The sequence below is a fragment of the Taeniopygia guttata genome, chromosome 1 (genome assembly GCF_048771995.1).
Source record: "Taeniopygia guttata chromosome 1, bTaeGut7.mat, whole genome shotgun sequence".
Taxonomy (NCBI): Eukaryota; Metazoa; Chordata; class Aves; order Passeriformes; family Estrildidae; genus Taeniopygia; species Taeniopygia guttata.
This window is the reverse complement of record NC_133024.1, coordinates 7,611,088-7,635,795: the sequence shown is the minus strand read 5'-3', so window position 1 is coordinate 7,635,795 and position 24,708 is coordinate 7,611,088. Positions and strand designations below refer to the sequence as shown.

Below are 24,708 nucleotides of genomic sequence, written 5' to 3'. Positions count from 1 at the left end.
TCCCTCGCCGGGGGAAGCAGATAAAGGCAGGGCGGCGGGGATGCTGCGGAGGGCAGCAGCGGAGTTGGGTGCGCATCCCTCGCTCCCCGGCCGGCATCGCCCTGCCCCGAGCGCTTCTCGGAGCCAGCCGGCAGCGGGACAGCGCCATGGGGGCCGCAGGAGGAGGGCTGGGGCTGGCGGCCGTGCTGGCGGCCGCGGTGCTGTGCGGGCCCGGGGCGCTCGCCGGGCGCGTCCTCAGCGGTGAGTGCGCGGTGCGGGACCGGCGCGGGGGCGCAGCGCTCCGGGAGCGGACCCGGGACCGAGCCCGCTGCCCGGACACCCCACGCATCGGTGGCGAGCGCTGGGGGCGCCTCCCGGGAGCAGCTGCCCCGCGGGGAACGCGGGGATGCTGCGGGGAACGCGGGGATGCTGCGGAGGAGCGGGGATGCTGCGGGATGCTCAGCGCATCCCCGGGCCGGCGGCTGCGGGCTCCTGCGGCAGCCCCGGCTCCTGTCCTGCCCCGAATTCTTTGCGCTGCTTCATCCCCGGCTGCGCTCGAATTGCTTAAAAAGATCGAGCGTCTTCCCGAGGAGCGTCCGTGCGCTGAGTTTTGCTGGCAGCCGGGCAGGGATTTTTCTTCTTTGTCTGCGATATTGTTAGGGAGAGGGAAAACTTTTATGATTTTTGTTGTGTGTGGGTGCATCCACAACTCTCAAAACCAAAAGGAAGACAGCACTTTAGAAAGCTGTATGTAACGCTGGAGCTTGGGTTTAGTTTAGGAGCTGTGGACTCCCACTGTGTTTGCAGTATACGGGTGCATATACTCAGAAACTGCTAAATGTAACGAAAAGACCCCTTTTAAGCTTCCTTCGGTTCAGACCCTCCAGATTAAAGCTGACAGGCACTTGGGGATATGTTGCATGTGCCTATACATCCATGCATTTGCTTGGAAACAGAGATTTGCACACTCCACTCTGCTTGTTAGCAAGGTATGTGTGTGTATATGTGGGTAAGAACGTGGCTCTTACAAACTGTCTCCAGAACAACGCAAATTATTTGTGTACTATTGTTTCAGGTGTTGTAACAGAAGTATATATCAACACAACTTTTTTGTAGGTTATTTTTTTGTTGCAAGCATTTGATTGCTGTGTTCAGATAACTTTTTTAGCTGCTGAGGGAGGGAAGTCACTGGACCATTTTGATCATGCTCTATTTGAAGCATGTTCTAATGATACAACTGAGATGGGCTCTTGGGATTTTGGTAAAACAGTATCTTCAGGAAATAATAGCTAAGTAGCAGTACTTCCAACATTTTGAAAAAGCTTGTTTGCCTCAACAGTAGCCTGAAACATTTCATCTACCTCTGTTATACTGTGAATTATACTGGCTTATATGATACATCAAAGTCCTAAGTATTACAATTTATATGGCTGCTAAGTAACATTGTTATTTTTAAGGAATAGTGAATATTAATTATCTATGAGGTGCGTTTGGCATTAGCAGTGTCAGTGCAGGAATCCATGTGTGGCTGAGGAAACCCAGTCCCTTAATCTTAAACTGTAGCTTCTGTGTGTAGCAGAGGCATAGAAACAGATCCAGCTTTTAAAGCCATGTGTGATGTGTGTTTACTGCCTTGTCAAACTGTTCCTAGATGCACGTTAGGCTTTGGGGGTTTTGAGAGGACATAGACTCTGCCCCACATTTCCCTGAAGCATTTCAAACCATATGATGAGCCTCCTGTCACTGTACTATGCTGATAATACTTGTCAGGTAGAATACAGGACAGGGTTTGAAGCCACTTACAGAAAGAACCATTTATGTACTATTACTTTATTTGTTGAAGTTGTATTCATTAGATAAAGGTTTCCTAGACAATAACAACCACATTTATTTATTTATGCTTGTTGCAGATATTCTTATGTACTGGAAGAACTTTATTCCTCCCCCCTTTCTTTCTTTCAAGGACCACACCCGTATTCTGGCCCATGCACATGATAGATGTAGTACTAGCAGTAGCTGACATTATTTTAGGCAAGAAGTAGTACCACTGAATAATTGGGCAGTGTGTGCTGTCACCTGACTCCCATCTAACTTACCTTTCTCTTGTATAAGCACTAGCACTTTGGACTTAAGCAAGCTTATGCTTGAAACCATAAATTTATATCTTAAACAGACCTATTCCTAAAAAAAAAAAAATTACTTATGCTTCAGTCATGATTAATAATCTGTCATAGTAGGAAATTCCACTGCCCTCATTCCAAATAAATATACAGTTCCTATCACTCACCTCAGCTGGTTGTGAGACTGCTTGACTGCTGGTTGGACTTCATGAAGAGTCTCATTGACTGCAGTAAGTTTGCAGCAGACCTAGCAATAACTGCAAAGTTGCTACCATTTTGATCACAGTGTCAAGAGGACAGAGAAGAAAAGGCCTGCCTTTTTGTAACGCCGATTTTTTAAGTAAAGAGTTTCTGCTGCTTTTTCCAAGTATGTTAGTATTCCTAGGATATAAGTAAAGCTATTGTTGGCATCAAACAATTTGCATTTTGGTGTTATTTCTTTTCTATCTTTAATCTGGGAAGTTTTAAAAGTGATGCAAAATGCTTTTTGATTTTTAATATACCTAGACAGATGTTTTGTGAGCAGTGCTCACAGCCTCCATATCCAACTAATGTTGCCAGAGAATTGATTCCTATAGGAAAAAAACCCAAAGAAGGCTCAGGAGAAAGTGCTGAGTCTGCCTTGCTGTCCCATGACATCATAAAGAACATGAAGTGATGATAATGCAGTTTGCAAAGATGCAATTACTTTAAGTATCTATTGGGCAGGAGAGATGCAAGCTAATCTTATTACTAATCATTTAACAGCCTATGTATTAATCATAGGTATTATAGCTTAATGACTGCTGTTTGTCTAGTTGCATTTCTATGGCTTTTAAAGTTTTGCTCTTTGCTACTGCAGTGCATCAATAGCAGATTAAATAGTGATGTAGTATTTTAAAGTATTTATCTATTTTGGTGCAAAAGTATTTGGATATATAAAACACTAAATAGGAAAAACACCTTGTGAGTCAGGAAACTACCAGAGTTGCCCCTAAACTATAGATTTTGTTGCTTCAGATGCCTTTAAGGAAGTGGATGTATTCATTCACATGGTTTATGATCAGATTTGAGTCCTACATAAAGTACTGCAAAGTAAGAGAATTAAAGCAATGCCTTCATGGATACTGGATTGACTAGAGATAACAAACCCTTTCGCAAAAGATGCATAATTTAATCTAATTGAATTTGCTTGGCCTGCTTGTTACATCTGAATTTTGTCTGTCAAAGTGCAAGCATTTTCTCTAGATGAAACCTACTGTACATTTGTGGGTTATTGTTTTTATTTTGTGTGAAGCATAAGTTTCAAGATACATTTGCAGCTCAGAATTTGAAAAGCTATAGCCTGATAAAAAAATGGCCATCTCATCTATATGTGCAACAGGTGTGTGTTAAACTATTTTTGTTGAAAATATCCAGCATTTAGTTATATACTAGAAAAGTTTTTCTTGGATAGGCATGCCCAGATAGTACAAGATTCTTTTGCTCAGTTGAAGGCCTCAGTAATCATTAAAGCTGAGACTCAGAAGTGCAGGAGAAGCTGGGCATTGAATTCCCATGGACTCCTTTATTATTTCCCATCCTTATCCAGCTGTACTGAGCTGGGCTCTTAGAGTGAAATGAGGGGATGGCTTTTGGATATAATACATATTCCTGCTAAACACACCTTGCTGCAAACCAAGAAATTCCACAATACCTTATGGAATGAGAACCCATTTTTGATGAGACCTCTGATGATGGAGGAGTCCTTCTGCAGCAGGGTAGAAACACCCAAGTACTTAAATGAGTTTCTAGAGCCAGCTTTCTGTATTAGAGGTGACTCTCCTCCCCCTTTGTCAACCATGTATAGCTTACCTTTCCCATGGTGAGAGTTGTGCAGGTTGGCCAGGCTGCATTTCTGTTCAGGGACAAGAAAAGATATATGGACAATTCTAGTGCTGTGTCTCAGACCAGCATGCTGTTTTCCCAGGAATACAGCTTTTGGCTCAGAGTATTATGTTCAAAAATAGAAAGGCACTACAAAGCTCAAACTCAAGTTAAGTCCCAGTATTCCACTTGGCTAAAGAGTCCAAAAGGAAATGCCTACCATGGAAGGAGCTATGGTAAAAACCTTGTGGAATGGTATTGACAGCCTACTTGCTTTCACATTATTTTTCTTGCTCCCAGAAAGAGAAATCTGTTTTCTTCCCTGGTTGAACTCATGTTCTGTACCTTGATTTTGACTCTGTGTACTTCAGGTCTGATCCTGTGTAGATCAAACTTCTCGATTAGAAGGTGTTTGCAGAGGAACATACTTTGGTTCATAAAGAGTTCTATACAGCATTATTTTTCTGAAACTAATTCCCATAGTGGCTTTCTCTTTGCAAATCTCTGATGGATCAGCAGAGATGGTAGATGCTAATGTACAATAGGTAAGATGAAACAATCATTTGATAGTAATTGCTACACTCTAATCCCATACTATGACTGGTCACTCACTAGTTGGAAGTTGAGTCTCTTGCTGAAGCAGTCCTTTCTGCCACCACTGACAAGCACTGGGACCTTCAGTTTCAAGCAATCTTAAGAAATAATGAGTCCTAATTTAAAAAAAATTGCATATCTTCAAGTAAATCTGAATGTAGCTGCAGTATCCAGCTAATGACTCGAGACTCTCTTTATAAGAAGGGACGGAAAAAGTTGGTGTTTTAAGAGTGAGAATAATTTAATTTAAATTTGGATTTTGAATATACTGCAGAGCTGCTGTAACAAACACTGCTATCTGTGTTTGTTTTGTTTAGTTGTCTACACAGAGAGGTCAGTAAGTCAGTTTAGGTATGGACAGGTTTTTGGGAAAGAACTGAAGTTTGGTGAGATTAATTCCACTACATGTAGTCTCAAAGACTACATATGTGAATTTTCTCTAAGTGTAAATTATTCTTTATAATATTTTAACAGATTTTCTTCCCCTTAAACTTCCCCTCAATTTTTGCCTTAAGTGAACTGTCACCTATTTTAAGATTCCATGTGGATTGACTTTTCCTACTTTCTTAGGAGCAGGTGAACAAGTAAGGCTTTGCTTGTAGGTTTCTCTGTTAATTGTGGAACTGCTTCAAAAAGAAAGCACTCCACACTCCTGAAATGCATAAAGGGTGTTACACCCTAGGAAGCTCTTGAACCAAGGAAATTAATATAATTTGCATCCATATACGTGACCTACATCTATTGCACATACTTTGGTTACAAAATCATGAAACTGCACCTACTTGGAAAAAAGACATTCAAATTTCACTGAAAATTACTGAGAATGGATGATGCTTGTTATGAAAAATAATTGAGAAGGAGTAGGTTTTCTCTGTTCTCCTTTTTTCTTGACATGGGGGGGATCTGCTGACTGGGGAGATTCATACTGAATATCAGGAAAAGGTTCCTCACCCAGGGGGTGGCTGGGCACAGGAGCAGACTCCCCAGGGATGTGGCCACTGTCTGACAATCTCAGTCACACCAAGCCTGGCAGACCTCAGGAAGAGCTGGCCAACACTCTTGGATAAATGGTGGGGTTCTTGGGGATGGTCCTGTTCAGGGCCAGGAGCTGGACTTGATGCTCCTTGGCGGTCTCTTCCAAATGAATGGTACTCTGTGATTCTGTGACCAAAGAGTTATTGAACTATTTCCTTCTAGAGGCAAAAGTAAGAAATAAGCCATCAGCAGAAACTGTTAAAAGTGCTTACATTTATGCCTAGGAGAAAACCTGTTGAAGGAACTGACTGATGAGTATAAAAGTGGGTATTTGTGGAAATATCTGCTGGTTTGGGATAGGAGAAAAACAACTATTCCTGCTCCCCTTGGCTGGCACACATACTTAGGAGGTTCAGACTACAATTTTTTCTGCTATGTCTATTCCACAGCAAATTACCAACAACTTAGCTGCATAGTATGTCTATCTTTAAAGCTTCTGTGAATTTTGTTCTGGGCTTCATGGCTACGCAGAAAACTATTGATGAATGGGCTTAATTTGAATCACAGGATTGTTGGGTTGGAAGGGACCTTAAAGATCATCTCATTCCAACCCTCTGCCGTGGGCAGGGACACCTTACACTAGACCAGGTTGCTCCATTGAACACTTCCAGGGATGGGGCATCCTCAGTTTCTCTGGGCCAGTCTTGTCAGTGTTTATGCTTTTTTAATAAACTGTTGAAATTATGGAGTACTTGGTCTGTCTTTAGACTATGATATATAAAAATGTATTGTGTTACTGTGTTTATAAGAATTAAAAAACCAGAAAATCAGAACAAAGCAAACCCACTGCTAACAGCTTCATCTGTTAAGGGGGTGTTTTGTTAGGTTGGGCTATTTTTTGTTCTGAGGTTTTAAAGTTCTGGGTAAAATAATCCACACCCCAGAGCAGGCTTGTAGATATGTAGATCTTTCCAACACACTCTATTTCCTCTTTTGAATAGGTTCAAATAGATGCCATTGACACTTGAGTGTTATCATCGGCCTGATTCTGTCCAAGGTTTTCCTCAAAAAAGGGAAGGCAATTGGCAGCTTTAGGGGGTTGTTTTAGCAGCTATGTTGCCACTTTTTGTGAACCCCCAGGGCAGTGCAACAGTGAGCTGGCCTCTTAGAGAAGGAAGTGGCTGACTGCCATGGCAAGCCCTGTGATATACACCTGTAAATTCACATGATCAGAAGAAAGGTGAATAGTTATTACAGGAAAAGCTAAATGGATCCCATGCTTTAAATTTATGATGTGTTAGATAGCTGAAACCAGAACTGATGCCAAAATGAAGGCATGTTTCACTTAGAAGAAAGGAAAGCTGTCAGGGCTTTAATGATTTGACCTGGGGGGAAAAAAATAGTTTTTGGGAAATACTTTAGAGATTTTTTTTTTTTTTTTTACTCTGAGTTATGACTTGAATCAGTGACTAAAACGTTTTCATAAAAATGGTTATTAATTTTCCAGTTGAAGACACCCTGTATTGCTTCACGTAATTGTAGTTTTCCTGCAGTGGTAATTATGGAGGATGAAGTATTGATTAGCTTCTAATGAGGTTTAGACATCAAGCTACTTCTTTACAGCTCTGTTATCAATGGCCTGAGTTCCCTCCTTTGTGCACCAGGGCTGAGAAGCTAGGTACAAGAAATAAATGTGTGTTGCTTTCTTTGGGAAATGAGTGAATAAGTCTATCATTGCTGGGTGAAGATGGCAGCTTTCTTACCCATTGGTATTCCAGTTCCCAGTACACCAAGAACAAGCCTGAAGCACCACATCAGGGATTTTGAAAATCCAGACAAACTTTTAATCTGCTGTGGAAAAGCAAATTCTCCCACCAATTTATTCAACATGATGAAGAAGATTTTGCAGGACAAGGAATCCTCCTGCATCCTCCCAAGACCTAAACAAGAGGGCACACAGAGGCTTTGACAAGCCTCCCCAAAAATAACCTGCCTAGATCAATACTTGTCATAAGGGATCATATGTGTACTCTTAACTACCCATTTTTGTTACCAGCAATCTTTCTCCATTGTGCGTGGAAGCTCTTGGATCCAATTTTAATTGCACTTCTATTCAGCTGACGGCAACATCCAGGTATTAGGAATGAGGAATATTTAATATATAAATGGGCATGGCCAGGTGCTCCTTTGCACTGTCTCCTTTTTGATTGCTTGATTTTTTAAAGGTGTAGCTATTATGGGTCTATTGAGGACAGTTGTCATTCAGAGATAAGCCCACTTCCTATCCCCAAAAGTGCTTAGAAACACAGTAACTGAACTAGTAAAGGCTAACATAAAGGTGTAACCCCATTTTCAGCAATAAATGTACTGAAAATCACTTTCCATGGCAAAAGAAAAAATAAACACAGGACTGGACAGAACAAATGCATCTTGTGTAGCTTCATAATCTGCATAACTGTACTAAATCTCTGTATAAATGATATAATACAGTAATTTGATTTTACTTAAAACTTCATCATCCCTGTTTTTTTTCTTTTTACAAAAGTTGTGTTAGTCCTAGAGACAACTATTTCCCTGGTGTCTAAAGACTTCTTGCATCATCTTTGCTAAGATATGGGATGGTTAACGGCTAAAGTTACATTATCTGGCTAGTGTTTGAGAAAGAATAGAAAAAAAAAATCTTATTTATCATTTTAGACTTCCTGTCTATGAATGCATCTACAAATTTTACTTGCCCAAGAATTTAGCAAGAAAGATGCTCCATTGCAAGAAGTATTTTAAGAACGGTTGATGGATAGATGAGTTTTGCATGAGAGATTGGGGGCAGCCTCCATTTAGCCATTTAGACATGGTCTGCATGCTCTGATATGATGCACACAAACTGTCTGCTGTGCATGTCTGCCTGAAGCACAGCTGCTGGATAGACAAATGTGCCCCTCAGGGCTTTTTATAGAAGCCATTAAAAATGACCTAGAACCTTTGAAAATTTTTCACCCTGGGAAATCGCTTAAGAAAAAACGGAATGACAACAATTTAGGCATAATCCTTAATCCAGAATAAACCAGTAACAACTTTATTTTCTCTCAGAAGGCTTGGTTATTAGGAGGATTGGAGGAAAAAGTACCTGCTAAGGTATGGAAGAGATTGCTATGAAGCTATCAGTACAGATAAAAGCTGGCATGTGGTCTGTACAACAGGTTTTATTTGAATGCATGTGGAATTCCTTAAACTGCTCAGGACTGTGACCTGAGGAGCATCGGTGGTTTGAACACTGACTCAGCTGGAGAACGATGTGTCTTCAGTGTTACAAACTTTGGGAGAGAAGATGGCAACTTGATTTTATCATAAATGCAGACAGAATGTAATTATGAAATGTTATCACAGTTTTTTTTTTTTTTAAGTAATATGAATAATAAAAAAATTATATTTGGTGGATGGATGAAAATATGATACAGTAAAACATCAACAGCAGTAACGTAATATAGCAAAATGTGACCAGCAGCTGAACCCAGGCAAGTTCTGACTGGATGATACAAAGACCATCTGACAAGATGCATCAGCTTTGAAACAAAATGTGATTAAGAAAATTTATTACCACTTAGTCTCTTCCTGGCCACATTCTGGAGTGCATCACTGGGACTTGGTGCAGAGTGCCCTGTGACATGGGGACAGATGGAAACAAATTGTGCCCAGTGTCCTGGATGCTGGTTAGTCATCCCTGGGGTCACTGCACTCATGTAAGCTCAAGACCAAGACTAGTCTTCATAGCACAGGCAGAGAATATTTTGGTCAATTACCTTAAATTTCTGTTTTGCTATTTCATTATCTCTTTCATTTAAGTCCTTGTGTTTTTATTTGTCATTTTGCTTTCAAAAGTCTCCATCAGGCTCATGCTGCACTGGTTAATGTTCAATATTTCACACTTCTTTTTGCCAAATGCTCTTATGATTTTTCTGCTTAATCCATTGCCTTGGGGAGAAAAAAAAAGCCAAAATACAAAAAAATAATGGAGTTTAGTACATCAGGTTTTGTGCATTCATTTTTGTCTCTCTTCACATATGCCGCGCACATGCAGTGGCTGACCTAATCTAGGTGGATGCTAATGGTATCAAATCCTGGATTGCAGGTGAGTTTGTAAGGTTGAAGAGGAAGAGGAATGGGATTTATCAGCAGGGAGCTTATCTTCTACCTGATATCTTCAAAGACTCCAGCTAAGCAAGGTGTGTCACTCAAAATGACCTTTGTGCCCCTCATGAGCCTGCAGGGGTTTAGTTTAGTAATAAGCCTGATGCTCTTAGGGAAAGAAGTCTTTGACCTGGGTATTTTATCAGCAATTTTGCTTCTAAATGATACTTTGCTGTAACTTCTGTCATGACAGTAATCAAGGAACCTATTATTTGTTTAATAAAGCATGGTTATTAAAACATAATGGAGATGTAAATGATTAAAATAACAGCTTGCAATTTGCTTATTTATTTTTTCTTGAATTAGATTTTTTTTTACCTGTACAATAATCTGCAGAAATAATTTAATGAGTAATTTAGTTTAGAATTATATTTTTTCTGAGCCTGATATCTAAACATTCTACTATGGAGCTTCTTTGAAACACCCAAAGATGAAAATTGACCCATATGGATAGAAATGGTAGCTAGCACTTTCTGGAGCAATCCTGTTCACTTGCTTTCATCAGCTAGTGGGATGATGAGACAAAAAAAAAGGATTGTTCACGTTGCGTAGTATCTTAGCATGATTCATTCCAATAGTCTTTCTTACAAATCTAGTTTCTATTCAATTGTGACAGAAAAATTAGAACTCAATTTATACAGCTGAAATAACAAAATGTTGCTTTAGAACTAACTGTGGAGTCTGCTGAAAGATGTTAGAATAAGGTAAAGTAGCACATAGTTGATATTTCCATACTTGTCTGCTGTACAGTGTTGTCCATTCTGTAATTTTTCAGTGGTAAATTATTTCTGCTTTGTAGTTCAGAAATTAGTAGTGAGAGGAAAAAAATGAAGCTTTAAAACGTGACATCTCAGTGTGTTCCGAGAAGAGCACTAAAATGTCAACTGATTTGCCAGCTATTAAGGCACAACTGCAGATTTCCATTAACACATTTATCTGCCGCAGTGGAACTGGTTCAAAGTCCGCTTCAAAAGAAGAAAGAAAAGATTCAGTGTAGGTCACTGCCTAAACACAGGGATTAAATTAACTAGAACAAGAGAAATTCACAGCTTCTTCCAGAAACCTTAAACTGCTCTGCCTCACACACTTCATTCACACTCTTTGGGTCTATGGGTCTTAATGCCAATTATTTCTTTGTTTCTTGCTGTTTTCTTTGTTGGTTTCTGGACATATATTCTTGCAGAAATGATCAGCCTGTGAGGAAGCAATTATTTCTTTTGCCACAGGTAGAGAGAGCAAAAAATTAAAGAGCAGTAATTTAGGAGTTGGATTTCATGCAAATTTTAATTTGTTCAATTCTTTCACATTGTAAAACTTGATTTTAGAGTTACTTAACCCTCTCCAAACGTCTGCAATAAAAATGGTGTCTTTAAAAATTATTCTGGTCAGTTAAAGGGAAGAAAGAAAATGTCTTCCACAAAGTTTCAAGATTTTAATTTGCAAACCCTTGGATAGAAATTGGGCCTTCACATCTAAATTCTGATGGCTCTGAGAGGGCTCCCTGCTTTGAGTGCACAATGGTGGCAAGCTGGGCACATATTAGGGGCTGCAGCAGCTCTTTGCCTTTATGCATCACAAATGCTTGCCATCCTCCTCGCTGCTCCATACAGTCTCACCTGGTTTCCTTGGTGTGGGCGATGGAGCTGAGCGTTGATGCAGCCCCTGTGTTGGACAAGAACACGGCACAGCTTCTGGATACCAGCCTTGGAGCAGGTCAGAAACAGCACTTGCCATGACTCAATGGTCTTCAAGGTCTTTGCCAGGATTCTATGATTCCAATTGAGTCTCCAAACAGCAGCTGGCTGGTGGATGAGCATCCTGAGAAAGCTCAGCTGGGTAGCCAGCAAGGATCCATTTCTTCTGCTAGAAGGTTTGACTAGATTTTGGGGGAGTCACAGAAAAGCAGAGGCTGTACATGAGAACAGAGTGTGAGGGGAGCACTTCAGCCACCTGAGAGACGTGCAGGGATGGGGAGTGGACTGTGTATTATAAAGGCAAAGATAGATATTTTCTCATGAGAGGGAGGAACAGCGCAGGAATTATTAACCATAATGATCAGCCTGCCCACTGCAGTTGGTTGAACATTCCTGCATGACTGAAACTGTGACCAGGATATTTTGACACCTGAATTTGCTCATAAATTACTACTTGATTCAAGGAGAAGCATGTGCACAGAATGAAAGGAGTCATGGACGAGTTTATTTTGAAGATTGTCTGGGAAAATAAAAAGAGCAAGACAATGGACAAAGCTTTCATCCTCAATTTGCATGTACATCTTGAATTAATGCTTTGAATCCAATCTTCAGCTATAGGGAAAGGTGTGGTCACTTTTCCTTGGAAGTGATTAATGTCCTGAACAATTCAGTGCTCGGCTTTGGATGTTTGTGCTGCTATATACACATGTGTACTTTGGCAATAAGCCATTGCCACTCACCCAGCAGTGAGGGTCGAAATGTTGATCAACTCTTCCTGCCCTGTGCACTCTGTCCTGTCAGTGAGACAGAGCTCCTGGGGAAAAATTGATCATGTTAACAAAATTGGAGTTTCAGCATTGTAGAGGAAGGGAATGAGCTGGGATGTCACATGGAGGTTTTGTTCTTGCACTTCCCACTTTGCAACAATTTAGACTTATCACTTTGTTACCTTGATTACAGTAGTTCTTTTGGTCACAAAGTCTAGGAGGATGCCCTTTATTTCATGTGAATCTCTGTTAAAAGGCCTGTCCCTTGCTTCTTCAGCACCACTGCCCAGCTAGGACTATGGCCCTTGCTACACTTATTGGGGGCAAGGCTCTTAACCTATATGAATAAAGAGAAATGCCAGGAAGAAATTGGGGCATACATTGTGTTGTCAGGATGTTATCAGAGAAAGTCAAAATTGGCTCTCTGCCTGATCTTGGAGCCTGTTTTTTTCCATACCTGTGGTACAAGCTTGTCAGACTGTTCTTGTTCCTGTGTTATTTTGGTACATTAATTACTGATAAACAACCAAATTTTCAGAAGTCTGCCAAGGTAAGAATGAGATTAAAAAGATGCTTTTCTTCCTGATAGTCCTTCTCCAGATGAACTTTAATGGGGTATTATAAAGTGAAGATTGCAGAGTTTTGTTTTTTTTTTTTTTTTTTTTTTCTGGAAAGATTATAAGACTTGTAGGAAACCCTAGAAAGTTAAACATAGTATATGCCTACTGCCCCTATAATGTAGCTTTCTACAACAGAAATGGTCCCAAAACAATAAGAGTTACTTTCAGATTTAGCTAAAATTCAAGAGCTTGTCCTGTTTTTCCATTCCTATATTAATGCATCTTTGATACAATCTGCTTGTTCTCTGCTCTGTGCGAATACAGAGATGTCTTTGACTCAGCCCTTGTGCTGTCTGCTATTGGAAATATCCTACTTATTAATACAAAAATGAAGCAATGCTAATGTAAAAAGAATGAACTTTGTGTAGCTTTAAAGGTTTTTTATTTACTTTGATGTTTACTCTTTGTGCATAGAAAAAAAAATTCCTGGGAAAACATAAATATAGCTGAAGTTATATGAAGATGTTGCTGTTTCCTAGTGACAAATTACATTTTTTTTTAAGGTGAAACTGGATAAGTCTTGTTCAAATGTTATTTACATGAGTCATATATCTGGTTTTGCTTAAAAATGAGACTACATACAAGATTTTCAAATCCCTGAATAAACATACTGGATTTCAGTTGCGGCTGATAAGTGAGTGTGTTAGTTCCTCTTCTTGTATATCTTGAATAAACTCTAAAGAGTCTTAGTAGTTGAAAATTATAATTATTTTTCCTTTTGAGGAAACAGACATATATCTTTCTCAGACAAAGAACTGTAAGGAGCAGATTCTCTCCTCCCATAGACCTTTACAGGTTGTACTTAGGCACATTGTAGTGAAGAGCGGCTGAGTTCCTCTCAAGGTTAACTTAGGGGATCAAAAAAACAATTTCTTGCCACTAAACATGTGTATTTGAAACTTTTCTTTTTAAATTGAATAGCTCTGATTACACAATAAAAGTGAAGTTGGTTCATTAGTATGAAATAGTCAAGGAAATCCAAAAAGATCCTGGCTACAACAGAGACGCCTCATGGTACAGTCATTATAAAGTAAATAATATTATTCTAGAACCTATTGGGAATTTTCAGTGTTTTGGAGAGTTTCACAGGCCACAGCAAGATGGCATAGATTCCCATGAACTGTGTGCTATTTGAAATTTAAATTAGAGCAAAGGACTTCAGTGGTGCTAGGTTATCACAATGAATCCTCTCAGGCAAAAATCTCTCATCCGTCACCAGCATATGCATGATGTTCTGTGTTCTTTTCTTGCAGCTTTGATATTCATTGCTGTACTCTGAGCAGTCCCATGTTTTTGTTTTTCAGGCCAGAAGGTGTGCTATGGTGCCTTCAAGCATTCATGTTACAAATTAGCCTATTTCCAGGACTTGTCTCGACGCGTGGGCTTCCAGGAGGCCCGCCAGGCTTGTGAAATCGATGGTGGGGCTTTGCTGAGCTTGGAAAGTGAGGCTGAGCAGCAGCTCATAGAAAACATGCTGCAAAACCTCACCAAATCGGGCTCTGGGATTTCTGATGGTGACTTCTGGATCGGGCTGTGGAGAAGTGGGGATGGACTGGCCACTTCGAGTGCTTGCCCTGACCTCTACCAGTGGGCTGATGGAAGTATGTCACCATTCAGGTAAATGTGTGAAACTGCTTGTTGAGAAGGTTCCATGGAAAGGGATGGAGCCTGAAATGCCAAACCTTACTTGATAGCATGATATTTGTGGCATCTCCCACTTGATTTCTCCCGATGAAGGGTAGCTGGCAATCGGGGTTTTGAATTTGAAGCTGTGACAGGATGGCATTGTGCGGCTTCATCCTACAAATTTCTTTGCTCCCATTCACTGAGTTTGCCTCTGCATGACATTTGGAGGTTGTTTTGCCACACACAGAGTCTTTCGGGTGTGGTCTGAAAGCAGTCAGGTAAATTCTGCAAGGCTCTGGCCACCTCCAGCCACCAAATAAATTATGGTGAGGTGCTTAGCGTTAATTGTTCTGTTTCTACCCTTTTTGAAAATCCTTTAACTTCCTGATGAAGCCAAAGGCCGAAGTAGCAGCAACTCACAGAACTCAAGACAAGGGGGCAGATAAGAGTCTAATAGGGAGGAAAGAAGGAAAGAGTGTTATTTCTGCAGATGTGCTTTGCTCAGAATTGTTTTAAGAGTCAGAGATGTGTGGCTTGGGCCTTTCACAGAAGGGTTGTGGGAAATGCAGGATGTCTTGAAGAGGATGAGACTGGGTTGATGTGTCTTCATTGATACAAACTTTCTGGGTTTTTTTTTTTGTCATCCTGATGAACCTTATCTTCAAAAACTAGAAACTGGTACACAGATGAGCCTTCCTGTGGAAGCGAAGCCTGTGTGGTGATGTATCATCAGCCAACTGCAAACCCTGGTCTGGGAGGGCCATACCTTTATCAGTGGAACGATGACAGATGCAACATGAAGCACAATTTTATCTGCAAATATGCCCCAGGTAGGTAAAACTGAAGTTATATTTCACTGGTGGGACATTGTCTTGTTTGTGAGGGAATCTTCAAGTATCTTTTGACCTGTGGTAGTGGTTCCTTTGGTGTGTGCCTGAACTAGCATTATATGTCAATAACATTTTTAATGCATTTAAATAAACCTGTTTATATCTAATAAGTATTATTTCAAAATTAGTTTCACTATCATACATTCTCAGGGTTTTTTCAAATTTAATGAGTTCCCTTACTTCACAAAGAGTTTTAAGTGTCCGTTTTCTACTTTCTAGGTAGGATGACTAAGACATCTTGGTCCTCCTGTAGAAAATATTGCACTGTCCTTGTAGTTGCAGCCCTGCCATTTTATACCAAATTACATGTGTGGTGGTTTTTTTAAAAAGTTATGGCTTGAAGAACGAAGTCCATAATGGCAGGAAAAATTTCTGCATTCATGCCTGTAGATTTAGAGAGATGTGAAAAGCAGATGCATGCTAATTGAGATGGTGACAGAAAAAACAGATCTTAGGCAATTTGGCTGCACTTTCAGACATGACATAAGTTCTGTATATGTCAATAGAGGAAAAGTGAAAACTAGAACATGGTGCAAAACCAGAAAGGACATAAAAAGTAAACTTTCTTTCCAGTTTGATGGAGAAAGACAATTTACAAGAGTGCCAGGATAAGGGGAATGGCTTCAAACTGACAGAGAGTAGGATTAGATTAGTTAGTAGGAGGAAATGCTTTGCTGTGAAGGTGATGAGGCCCTGACACAAGTTGCCCAATGAATCTGTAGATGCTCCATCCCTGGGAATGTTTAAGACCAGCTTGGATGTGACTCTGAGCAACCTGGTATAGTGAAAGGTGTTCCTGCCCATGGAAAGGGGTTGGAAAAAAGCTATTATTTAAGGTCCCTTCCAACCATTCTACAATTCTATGAAATCCTACTCTTAGCAGCTGTTTGATCCATTTAATTCTGCAGTTTCCTTCTGCCTTTCTCTTTGCTGATGATCAAAAAATAATCACTCTCTTTGTAGAGGTCTGTCTGTAGAGATCCAGGCTATTTTGTTCCTCTGGTTTTGGTGGATACATAACTTTTTCACTTTCTGGACACTTAACAAGGATATTAATAGTAATTAATATTGCAAGCAAATGTTAAATATTTGGCAGAGTTGATATACCAATGTGTTTTGGCATACTATCATCCCCTAAATCTGTTCCTGCTTTTGAAATTGTCAGTGGTTATCACTCCTTTATGATGATCAGTAATCATCCTAGGCCTTTCAAGGAAATGGGACAATTTTATCACTTTTAGAAGTGTTTGAAATATTTTGAAATAGGGTGACAAAATAAAATTATTTTATGTTGTTAAAACCCCAACATTTTTATGTCAGAAATTGTGGGCTTTATTAAAATGTTTTGGTTTCAGGTATATTTCCTAGCTTTAAAAGGAAACACATTTAAATTAGATAATTATTCTCTACTAGTGTACTACTTACCATTCTTGTTGAGATTGTGATAAGGAATTGCTTTTTGTAGTGCTTTTGCCATCTGAGAAAATGTTGGGTATTTTGGATTGTCAGAAAGCAAAGTGATAACAGTAACAATGAAAATACATTTATATTTCTTTCTCTAGGTAGAAGTGGGTTATTAGTTTATGATGAGGCATATAAGGCAAACAATGTATAGATAGATTATTTTTAGTATCGACATTGTTATGCAGCTAAATAAAGTACTACTGAATTGTAGCTATTTATTTTTCAAGCTGTGGGAATTGTGCTCTTTAGCAAAACAGGCTATTCTCCAGAAATGTATTTTTCTGTCACATGGAGGAAAGGAGTAGATGCAAAAATGTATATAAATAGATATATGACATTTCTTTCACTGCCTGAAGAAAGTAACAAAATGCTTATAGAAAAATTACATTTGTTATCTCAAACCAAGTGAGACCTACAAATGACCTTTCCCCCTCAAATCACTGTAAAGGCTTCAATGTCACCTCTTACGAGTGCAAAATACATCCATTTCACCAGGAGTGCTAAAGTGTCACATGCATATTGAATTTCAGTTTGCTATCTGAGTATGTTGTTTTCACAACTCTCCTGTCTGTTTTCAATATGTGATACCAGCCACAGGCCAAAACAGCTTGTAGGTGACTCTGATAAAATTGCATCTAATTGTATCATCAGCAAGTCCAGGACAGTCCTCATTAGACAGCCTTGCTCAAGCAGCAACTACATTTCTGGTAGACACTTTTATTTTTCCAAGCCCTTCCTTGACAGTGTTTACTGTTGCAGTGTTTAGTCTGGCTTTGGATCATATTGATCATTCAGCAATCTTAAATTTAATTATAGGTTGGTAATTGCAACCAGATTTAGTTCCTGTCCAGCTCCTGTAGGTTTGATTATGCAATCCAATTAAAAACTCATCTTCTCTTCTGCTCTCAAGAGACAGTAGCTCAGTTCTTCAGGGTATCTTGGTGTCTTTCTTTATATAAGACCAAATGTAGCTATTTTTTATCAAAACAGGTGAAATAATTGCCTTTATAGCTGTTTTGATTTCTTATAGCAGTTTGTATTTATCAAGACACTTAGAACTGTAGTTTCACAGTACTGTTAAGTTACTATAACCTTATGATAGAGAGAACTTCATATATTGTTTTAGAACTGTCTGCACAAATGAAGATTTGGGTATGTTAGGCACTTTATTCAGCACAAGAAGTTAGGGTTTAACCATTAGCCATTAAATCAGTGCCACCGAGAATTGAAACTAAAGTATAGCCTTCTTCTAAGGAGCAAAAAGTATGAACTAGAGGTTATTTGACACTAGTTTGCAAAGAGTCATTGGTAAGAAGATGAAATGCTGAAGAATTAAGCAATTATTGTTTGGGGAATGTATCTATTTCTGCGATACTGCATGAAAAAAAAATGGAAACATCTGTTTTATTGCACATATTTTTCATTCTTCAACAATCAATTTCAAATATTGATTTTACAGATAATGTCTTAGAAAAAGAATTAGGAGACAGAGCAGAGCCAGAATACGGTAAGAAATTTTGACACATTAAATTCCATTGTGTTGGTGAATGCATAATTATAAGGATAGCATTCAAGAGCCTCCAAAATTACTCAAGTGTAACAGGAACAGTTATGAACTGGAACATAGGAAAACTGAATTCTTCAGACAGCAACAGCTACAAATATATGGCTGTTTTTCAGAATAGCACTGCTTGTAATTCTTCTTCCAGATATAATTCCAATTTTTTAATAAAATCCTGTTAACATGTATATTTAATAAATCACAAAAATATTCATTTTACCAATATAAATTAAAATGTAATTACTATTAATTTATTTAACAACATAATGGTCATATTTTTTACTGTTTTCCTAAAATGTCTGATCTCTTTTTCAGATATTTTTCCAACAGTGCCAGCAGGAAATCCTTATGACACAAGCAAACCAGAAGATCAGTATCATATTATTGCTACTGAAGCAGGTAATGTGTTCATGTTGAAGTAGTGCTCTGCTAAAAATATTAACAGTGGAATGAAATAAATATTTCAGTTTCCATTTCTGTCAATAGGAAGAAACAGTCTGTTTCCTTGGGAAGAGCCCTGAAAATACATATATTTGAATAACATTTCAAGAGTCTTAGTCCTCTTAGTTGCTGTTGAAACAAATTATTTCCTTGTCTCTCCAAACTTAGAATAAACACCGTGTCCATAGCTCCCCAGGTACCCTGGGTTTTTGGAAAACCCTTGCTGAGATTCCCAGTAGAGATGACACTTGATATTTGGGAAATGGGTGGCTACTGCCCAGGTTCTGCAATGCCCCTGGCTGCTTCATTCAGCAATTTATCTTCTGAATGGAGTCCTGAGGCTCAGGAGGAGTTGTAGCCTAGCTTTGCTTCAAGGAACTGAACATGTCTAAGGAGCAGCTCTGGATTTTACAGGATTGCACCATGGGATTATGTTTGCCCACTGGTAGTCTGGATTTGAGCCAGCTTCCTAACTGGTGTTTCCATTATTTGTAACTCCAGAGGAATTATTATATTGAGGAACTGTGGTTTGTAATCAATAATCCCTTTTAATACAAACTGTGCAAGTGAATATTCACATTTATTCTTGCTAGAGAAAATATTTTCAAAATAGGACAATAGGTAAACAAATCTCCACAATTTGTACGTTAAATATGTACTAGTACCAAACATGGGCATATAGTTACTGGGAAAAAGTACCCTTCTGGAAACTGCAGACCTCATCCTCTATTGTAGGCAGATGATAGAGTCTCTTCTTGTAGCTTTTCCCACTCCTTTTGTGCAGGAACCTGCAGAAGAGCACCTTTAGCTCTCCTCATTAGTCAAGGAGAGGCTTTATGTGTCCTTTAAGGAGAAAGAGAAGATAAGAACCAGGCTCATTCCTCCTGTGGTCCTGCATGGGCAGGGAATCCACAAATCCACATACAAGGGACAACTGAGTCTACAGTTAAAATGGACTGTAAAAAAATTAGGCTGTGAGGTGTATCCCATTAAAACACTTGAATTTTGGATTCCAAAATTGGAAAATATCAGAATTGAAGACCTGAGGATATGTTTTGCACATAACTCAAGTGATGCTTTATCCTTGATACTGCTGAGTTCTCTTTGGAGATCTTCCTATAGAAGGAATATATGTGTTCTTTTGTATAAGTTAATGTATTCCTGTTATTTTACTCCCGATTTTTACTCTCATGGTTAAAAACTTTTCAACATGGGAAACATTAATGAGAACTTTTGTCTTGTAGGTATAATTCCGAATTTAATTTATGTTGTAATACCCACTATACCACTGCTGCTGTTGATACTGGTGGCTTTTGGGACTTGCTGTTTCCAGATGCTTCATAAAAGGTAAAATATACTCATCCATAGTGGTTTTATAATGCAGAATTCATATTTCCATTGGCAAGCTATTCCTACTGAAAGACTGCTTACATCTGTCCCCAAATATGCAAATACATGCCTTTTCATCTATTAAAATGCAAGTAGCTTACAGCTGTTACAGCTGAACATTCACCTTCAGGCTTTTCCACAACATGCTGAAATAATTCCAGGTCTCAAAGAATGTTGCTGCTGGGACTCCACCTGTTTCTGAAGAAAGTCTCTTTGCAGACCACTTGATAGTCAGGGAGTTGTCAGCACTTTGGCTTCACCTCTTTCATTGTGATTACCACCTGCAAAGTACCTGGGCTGTGGGAAATAGTAGAGGGGTCCCTCATGGATACAGGGTGAACCCAAGGACTCACTTTCTAACCTAAAGTAAGAATTTACTCCAAGGACAAGCCTAAGGGCCAGCAGCTGCTTAATCCTGTTCCTCTGCACATACCGTGCAAACAACAGATGGACCACTGGAGCACTGAAATTGAAAAGGAAAAACAAAAGCTTGCTTTGAGCCACATACTAGTGTGATATCCTTTGTACATCATGTATGTGCTAAAGAGGATGCATAAAATAAATAGATATGTATTCATAGCTGTGGTATCAAGCAGGGTTACTATTATGCAAAAAAGAAACATTTCAGCCTTTTAAATACAGTATAATTTGCTTGATGTTTTAAAATTCTTTGGACTTTTCATTTTTCTCAAAATATGATATATGTACATAAAGACATGACAGCATATAATTTATTTTTTTTCCTGAACTAGTATTTATGAAGCTCTCAAATATCATTTATCCTTTAGTTCAGGAAGCGTTCTCAACTTAATGTAATCCAGAAGAGTTTAAACTGAAATATGTTTTATAGATAACTGCTGTTTACATAAAATATCAAGAATAATAAGCAGATTTGTAAGATGTTTTTCCTCTTGAAGACCAGGAATAACTAAAAGGAATATGATATCACGGTTTTAAGAAATTTTTAAAAAGGTTCCTCCTTACTTTTACCTCTTTATTTTTTTCTTATGAGTTTTACTTAGTATTTCCTGCCAATAGCTGCAGTAACTTATTTCAGGTGAGAAGACACTCCAAATGTGAAGACTGTTTCTGTCTCTATGAGTGAATGTACAGTGATATTTGCAGTACTCCTTGGTACCATGCCTCATTGAAACAAGTAGCCATAAAGAGCAGATGTTATGAGGTCTGCATAACAAACTTAATTGTGTTTTTATTTTATGCATTTTCTACAAAGATAAGGAAAATGAACACTTTTTAACCTGTCTTATGACAGGCAAATATAAGCCTGTGAAATGTTATATATAAACCTCACCACTGGGGCTGCAGAAGGTGGGAAGGTCAAAGCAGAAAAGAGTAGTAAAATAATAATATGTGTAACACTAGCAGTTGCATAGGGATTGAATTCTGGAGCCTTATGACAGTGGCCCTGGATTTCTTGGTAAGTATGGTACACCTTAGTAGCTTTTCTGGCCGGTGTTTCTCTTCTGAGAAAAGTTTCAGCCCTTGAATACTCCAGGGAAAGCAGTGAGAGATTCATGGCCCACTGAAATCAATAGAAAAAGTAGCGTTGACTTCAGTGGGCTTTGATCAGGCCTTTGATGCTATAGCAATTCATCCAGAAGTAATTCATCTGAACTTCCAAGACTTCAAAATTGCATGACGCAGATATTGGAAATTCACCTTGGAAGATTTCCCTTTTTTCTGTTAGCTGTTAGTTTGATAGATGAAATGACAAAAAAATCAAAGACAAAATGATTTATGTGCAAAACACAGTTCTCTTTTTTATTGTTTGGCTGTTTTCCACCTACCCCACCCCCAGAATGTCCAATTTGAGTTACATCAAAACCTTTAATTAAAGAAATTAAACAATTTTTAAAAATAATTTAAATAAAAAATCTATTACCAAAAATGAAGTATTTTATATTTTGAAAGAAAATTTTGTTTTTTAAGAAATATTTTCCTATCCATTTTCAATTTCCACTTATGACCTGCCTTGCAAGCCATTTTGGCTCATCACAAATGTGCAGTTTTTGGGCAAAAAACAAATCAAAAAAAGAAACAATCACTTGAACTTATCATCTGGACACTGTAGAACTTTAGCAAAGGGATTCTGTCCTGCTGGGGAAGGAGGGATCCCCAACTTTCCACATGAACCTGACTTCTCATTCTTTTTTAGGCTTCCACAACATGGTGACCTTTCCTCTGAAAGCCACAACCCATGGCCAACCAGGACATGCCTAGCTTGAAAGGTCATGACTAATTTTGCCTGTCATTGGGCTCTTGAAGGGTAGTAATAAGGCAAAGCAACACCTCGTCCCTGTAGCTAGCAGAAATTATCAGCTCATTCATGCTTAGATGCTCTCCCTTTCATTTCTTCCAGGGAAGCAAGGAGAAACTGCTTCAAAGACCCATCTCCATTATCATCTGAATGCCTTGCAGAAAGTTTAAATTCCAACCTGGTATATTTCTCAGTTTCTATGATTGCATTTGATGGTCAAAACAACAATACGCTCAAAACACCAATTAACCAATTTATTGCATCTTACCTTTGTCACTAAAATCTGTTTCCTGAACCAGCAGTGAAAACCAGCGTAGGTTTGCTGAAGATAACCTCATTTGGTACAGCTCTAGTTCTGATCCAAGGTATTTAGAAATTGTTCCTGCTGTGTGGCAAGGACTCTCCATTCAAAGCCTTTCATCATTAATTCTGCCTTCTTTCGCTGGGTCAGTCTGGAAGGAAGTAGCGACTTTTTTTCTTTAAGAAGGAAGCTCTGGAACCACTTGATTCATTGCCATTGCTTTGTTTATAGCATTGTGGCCTGATCTAAAGTCCACTGAAGCCAAAGGGAGTCTTTTCAATTACTCCAATGGGCTCAGGTACATAATGCAGTACTTTGTAGGACTTCAGAGGTAAGTCTGGAGGGACTGAGAACTACTGTAGCATTCAGCACCCTCGAAGTATATTTTAAATCAACTCAGATTCGCTTGCATTTACACACCAGGAAAGGAGTAAAACTGAATGTATAGGACTGTTGGGACTCTTAGGTTTCCACCTTACAGAATTATGTAGGGCTACTTCTCCTCTTCTGGTTTTTACTTAACTGAAAAAAAACCCACAAAACATCAGTGTGAAATAATCTATCCAGAGATTGAAGCATTTTCATTGAAATGGCTCCTGAAGTGGCTCCTATTTCAGTAGTCTGCAGTGCCCTGTCATATGTCAATCCAAGTGAGGGAAGATGGTGTATCGTGGCAGTTGTAGCCATGTGGAAATATTGCCATTAACTTTCAGGGTGCCTCAGGGCTCCCTGGAAAAACCAGAGCAAACACATTAGCAGTATTGCAGAGCAAGTACTTTTTGGAACCAGTTTTATCTTTTTTTTCTAATTGAAAAAACACCAAACACAAAACCTACTATTGACAGTTTTGACTGAAAACTAGCCCTAAGGAAGCTTTCTACCAGTCATTCATTGCTAGGAGTTTGATTCATGTGCCATCACTTCATGAGATGTCAGGTGAAGCCCAGAAGGGAAGGGGCTTGCTGGTGCAGGGATGCTCAGTGAACCTATTGGTGTCCCCAGGGTGGGCAGGGGTGTGGTACCCACCGGGGTGGGTGGGCTGCACCTTGGGCATGGATTTGGAGGGGTGTGGGTGCTCTGCTCCCCCCCAGACAAGGGAATTGCTCAGCTCCCACCAGCCCTGGTCAAACTGAGTCCTCTGAAAAGACTACTCTGTACGAGAGGTACAGAGTTGGTTGGATGGGAACTGGAAAAAAAAAAACAACAAAAAAAAACCATCCAGGACAATTAAATACAGTTCCTGGGAGCAGCACTGCTAAGCAGGGTGGTTTGGTATTTTTGGTAACAGTGCCACTGTGGGTGGGGAACCCACACTGTGAAAGCACCAAATGTGGCCTTGAGATCTGGGGTTGGAGTGCTCAGGTCTGATCACAGAGCTGAATAAGAACTGCAAAGGCACACATGCACTGAAAATAGTTTATATTTTTATTTTTCAGTAAAGGAAGAACAAAAACCAGTCCAAACCAGTCCACACTATGGATTTCAAAGACGCCTAGGAAGGACAGTAGCATGGAGGTATAACGATTTAGTGACTGAAAACAAAGCAAAAATAACATTTTGCAGTGAGGCTGTATTATAATGTCATCAAAGAACATTAGCTTGGAATGGCTTGAAAATGCAAAGGATCTACAAGAATGAACTGTAAGCTCCCCCTTGAGGCAAATGTTCAGATCATTTTTATATGATGTTTGTTTATTAATTCAGTAACAAAATATGCCATGCTAAATAAAGGGTATGTGTTTATTTTGCTAAGAGATGTAAGTTAGCTAGCGGTGAGCAATGAAATGAACAGAGCATTTGAAGTTTTTATGGGGAAATATTCACAGTGTATGTCAGTTTTAAGACTGTTTGTAGTTAAACAAACCTCTGTTTCTTTTAGTCTCTCATGCATTGTATTGTATAGTCAATGTACAGTAAATGGAACTGACAATTTTACAGTGTAACAATTATTTATCTTTGCATAAAAGTTTGATACAAAA

At 39.1% G+C, this 24,708-nt stretch overlaps 1 protein-coding gene across 3 annotated transcripts; it reads left to right on the top strand.

The window, feature by feature from the left end:
* Nucleotides 1-24,708, top strand: CHODL (chondrolectin). Of its 3 annotated transcripts, none has more exons than XM_030261509.4 (8): nucleotides 1-240; nucleotides 14,084-14,396; nucleotides 15,078-15,235; nucleotides 18,219-18,266; nucleotides 18,636-18,719; nucleotides 20,006-20,108; nucleotides 22,531-22,609; nucleotides 24,166-24,708. In XM_030261509.4, the coding sequence occupies exons 1-8, from the start codon at nucleotides 147-149 to the stop codon at nucleotides 24,166-24,168; spliced, it is 882 nt and encodes a 293-aa protein (XP_030117369.4). In that variant the 5' UTR covers nucleotides 1-146; the 3' UTR covers nucleotides 24,169-24,708. The 3 variants fall into 3 exon arrangements, with proteins under 3 accessions (XP_030117369.4, XP_032600580.3, XP_030117310.4); XM_032744689.3 differs by lacking the exon at nucleotides 22,531-22,609 and adding an exon at nucleotides 22,327-22,399 and having other exon boundaries at nucleotides 24,166-24,282; XM_030261450.4 differs by lacking the exon at nucleotides 22,531-22,609.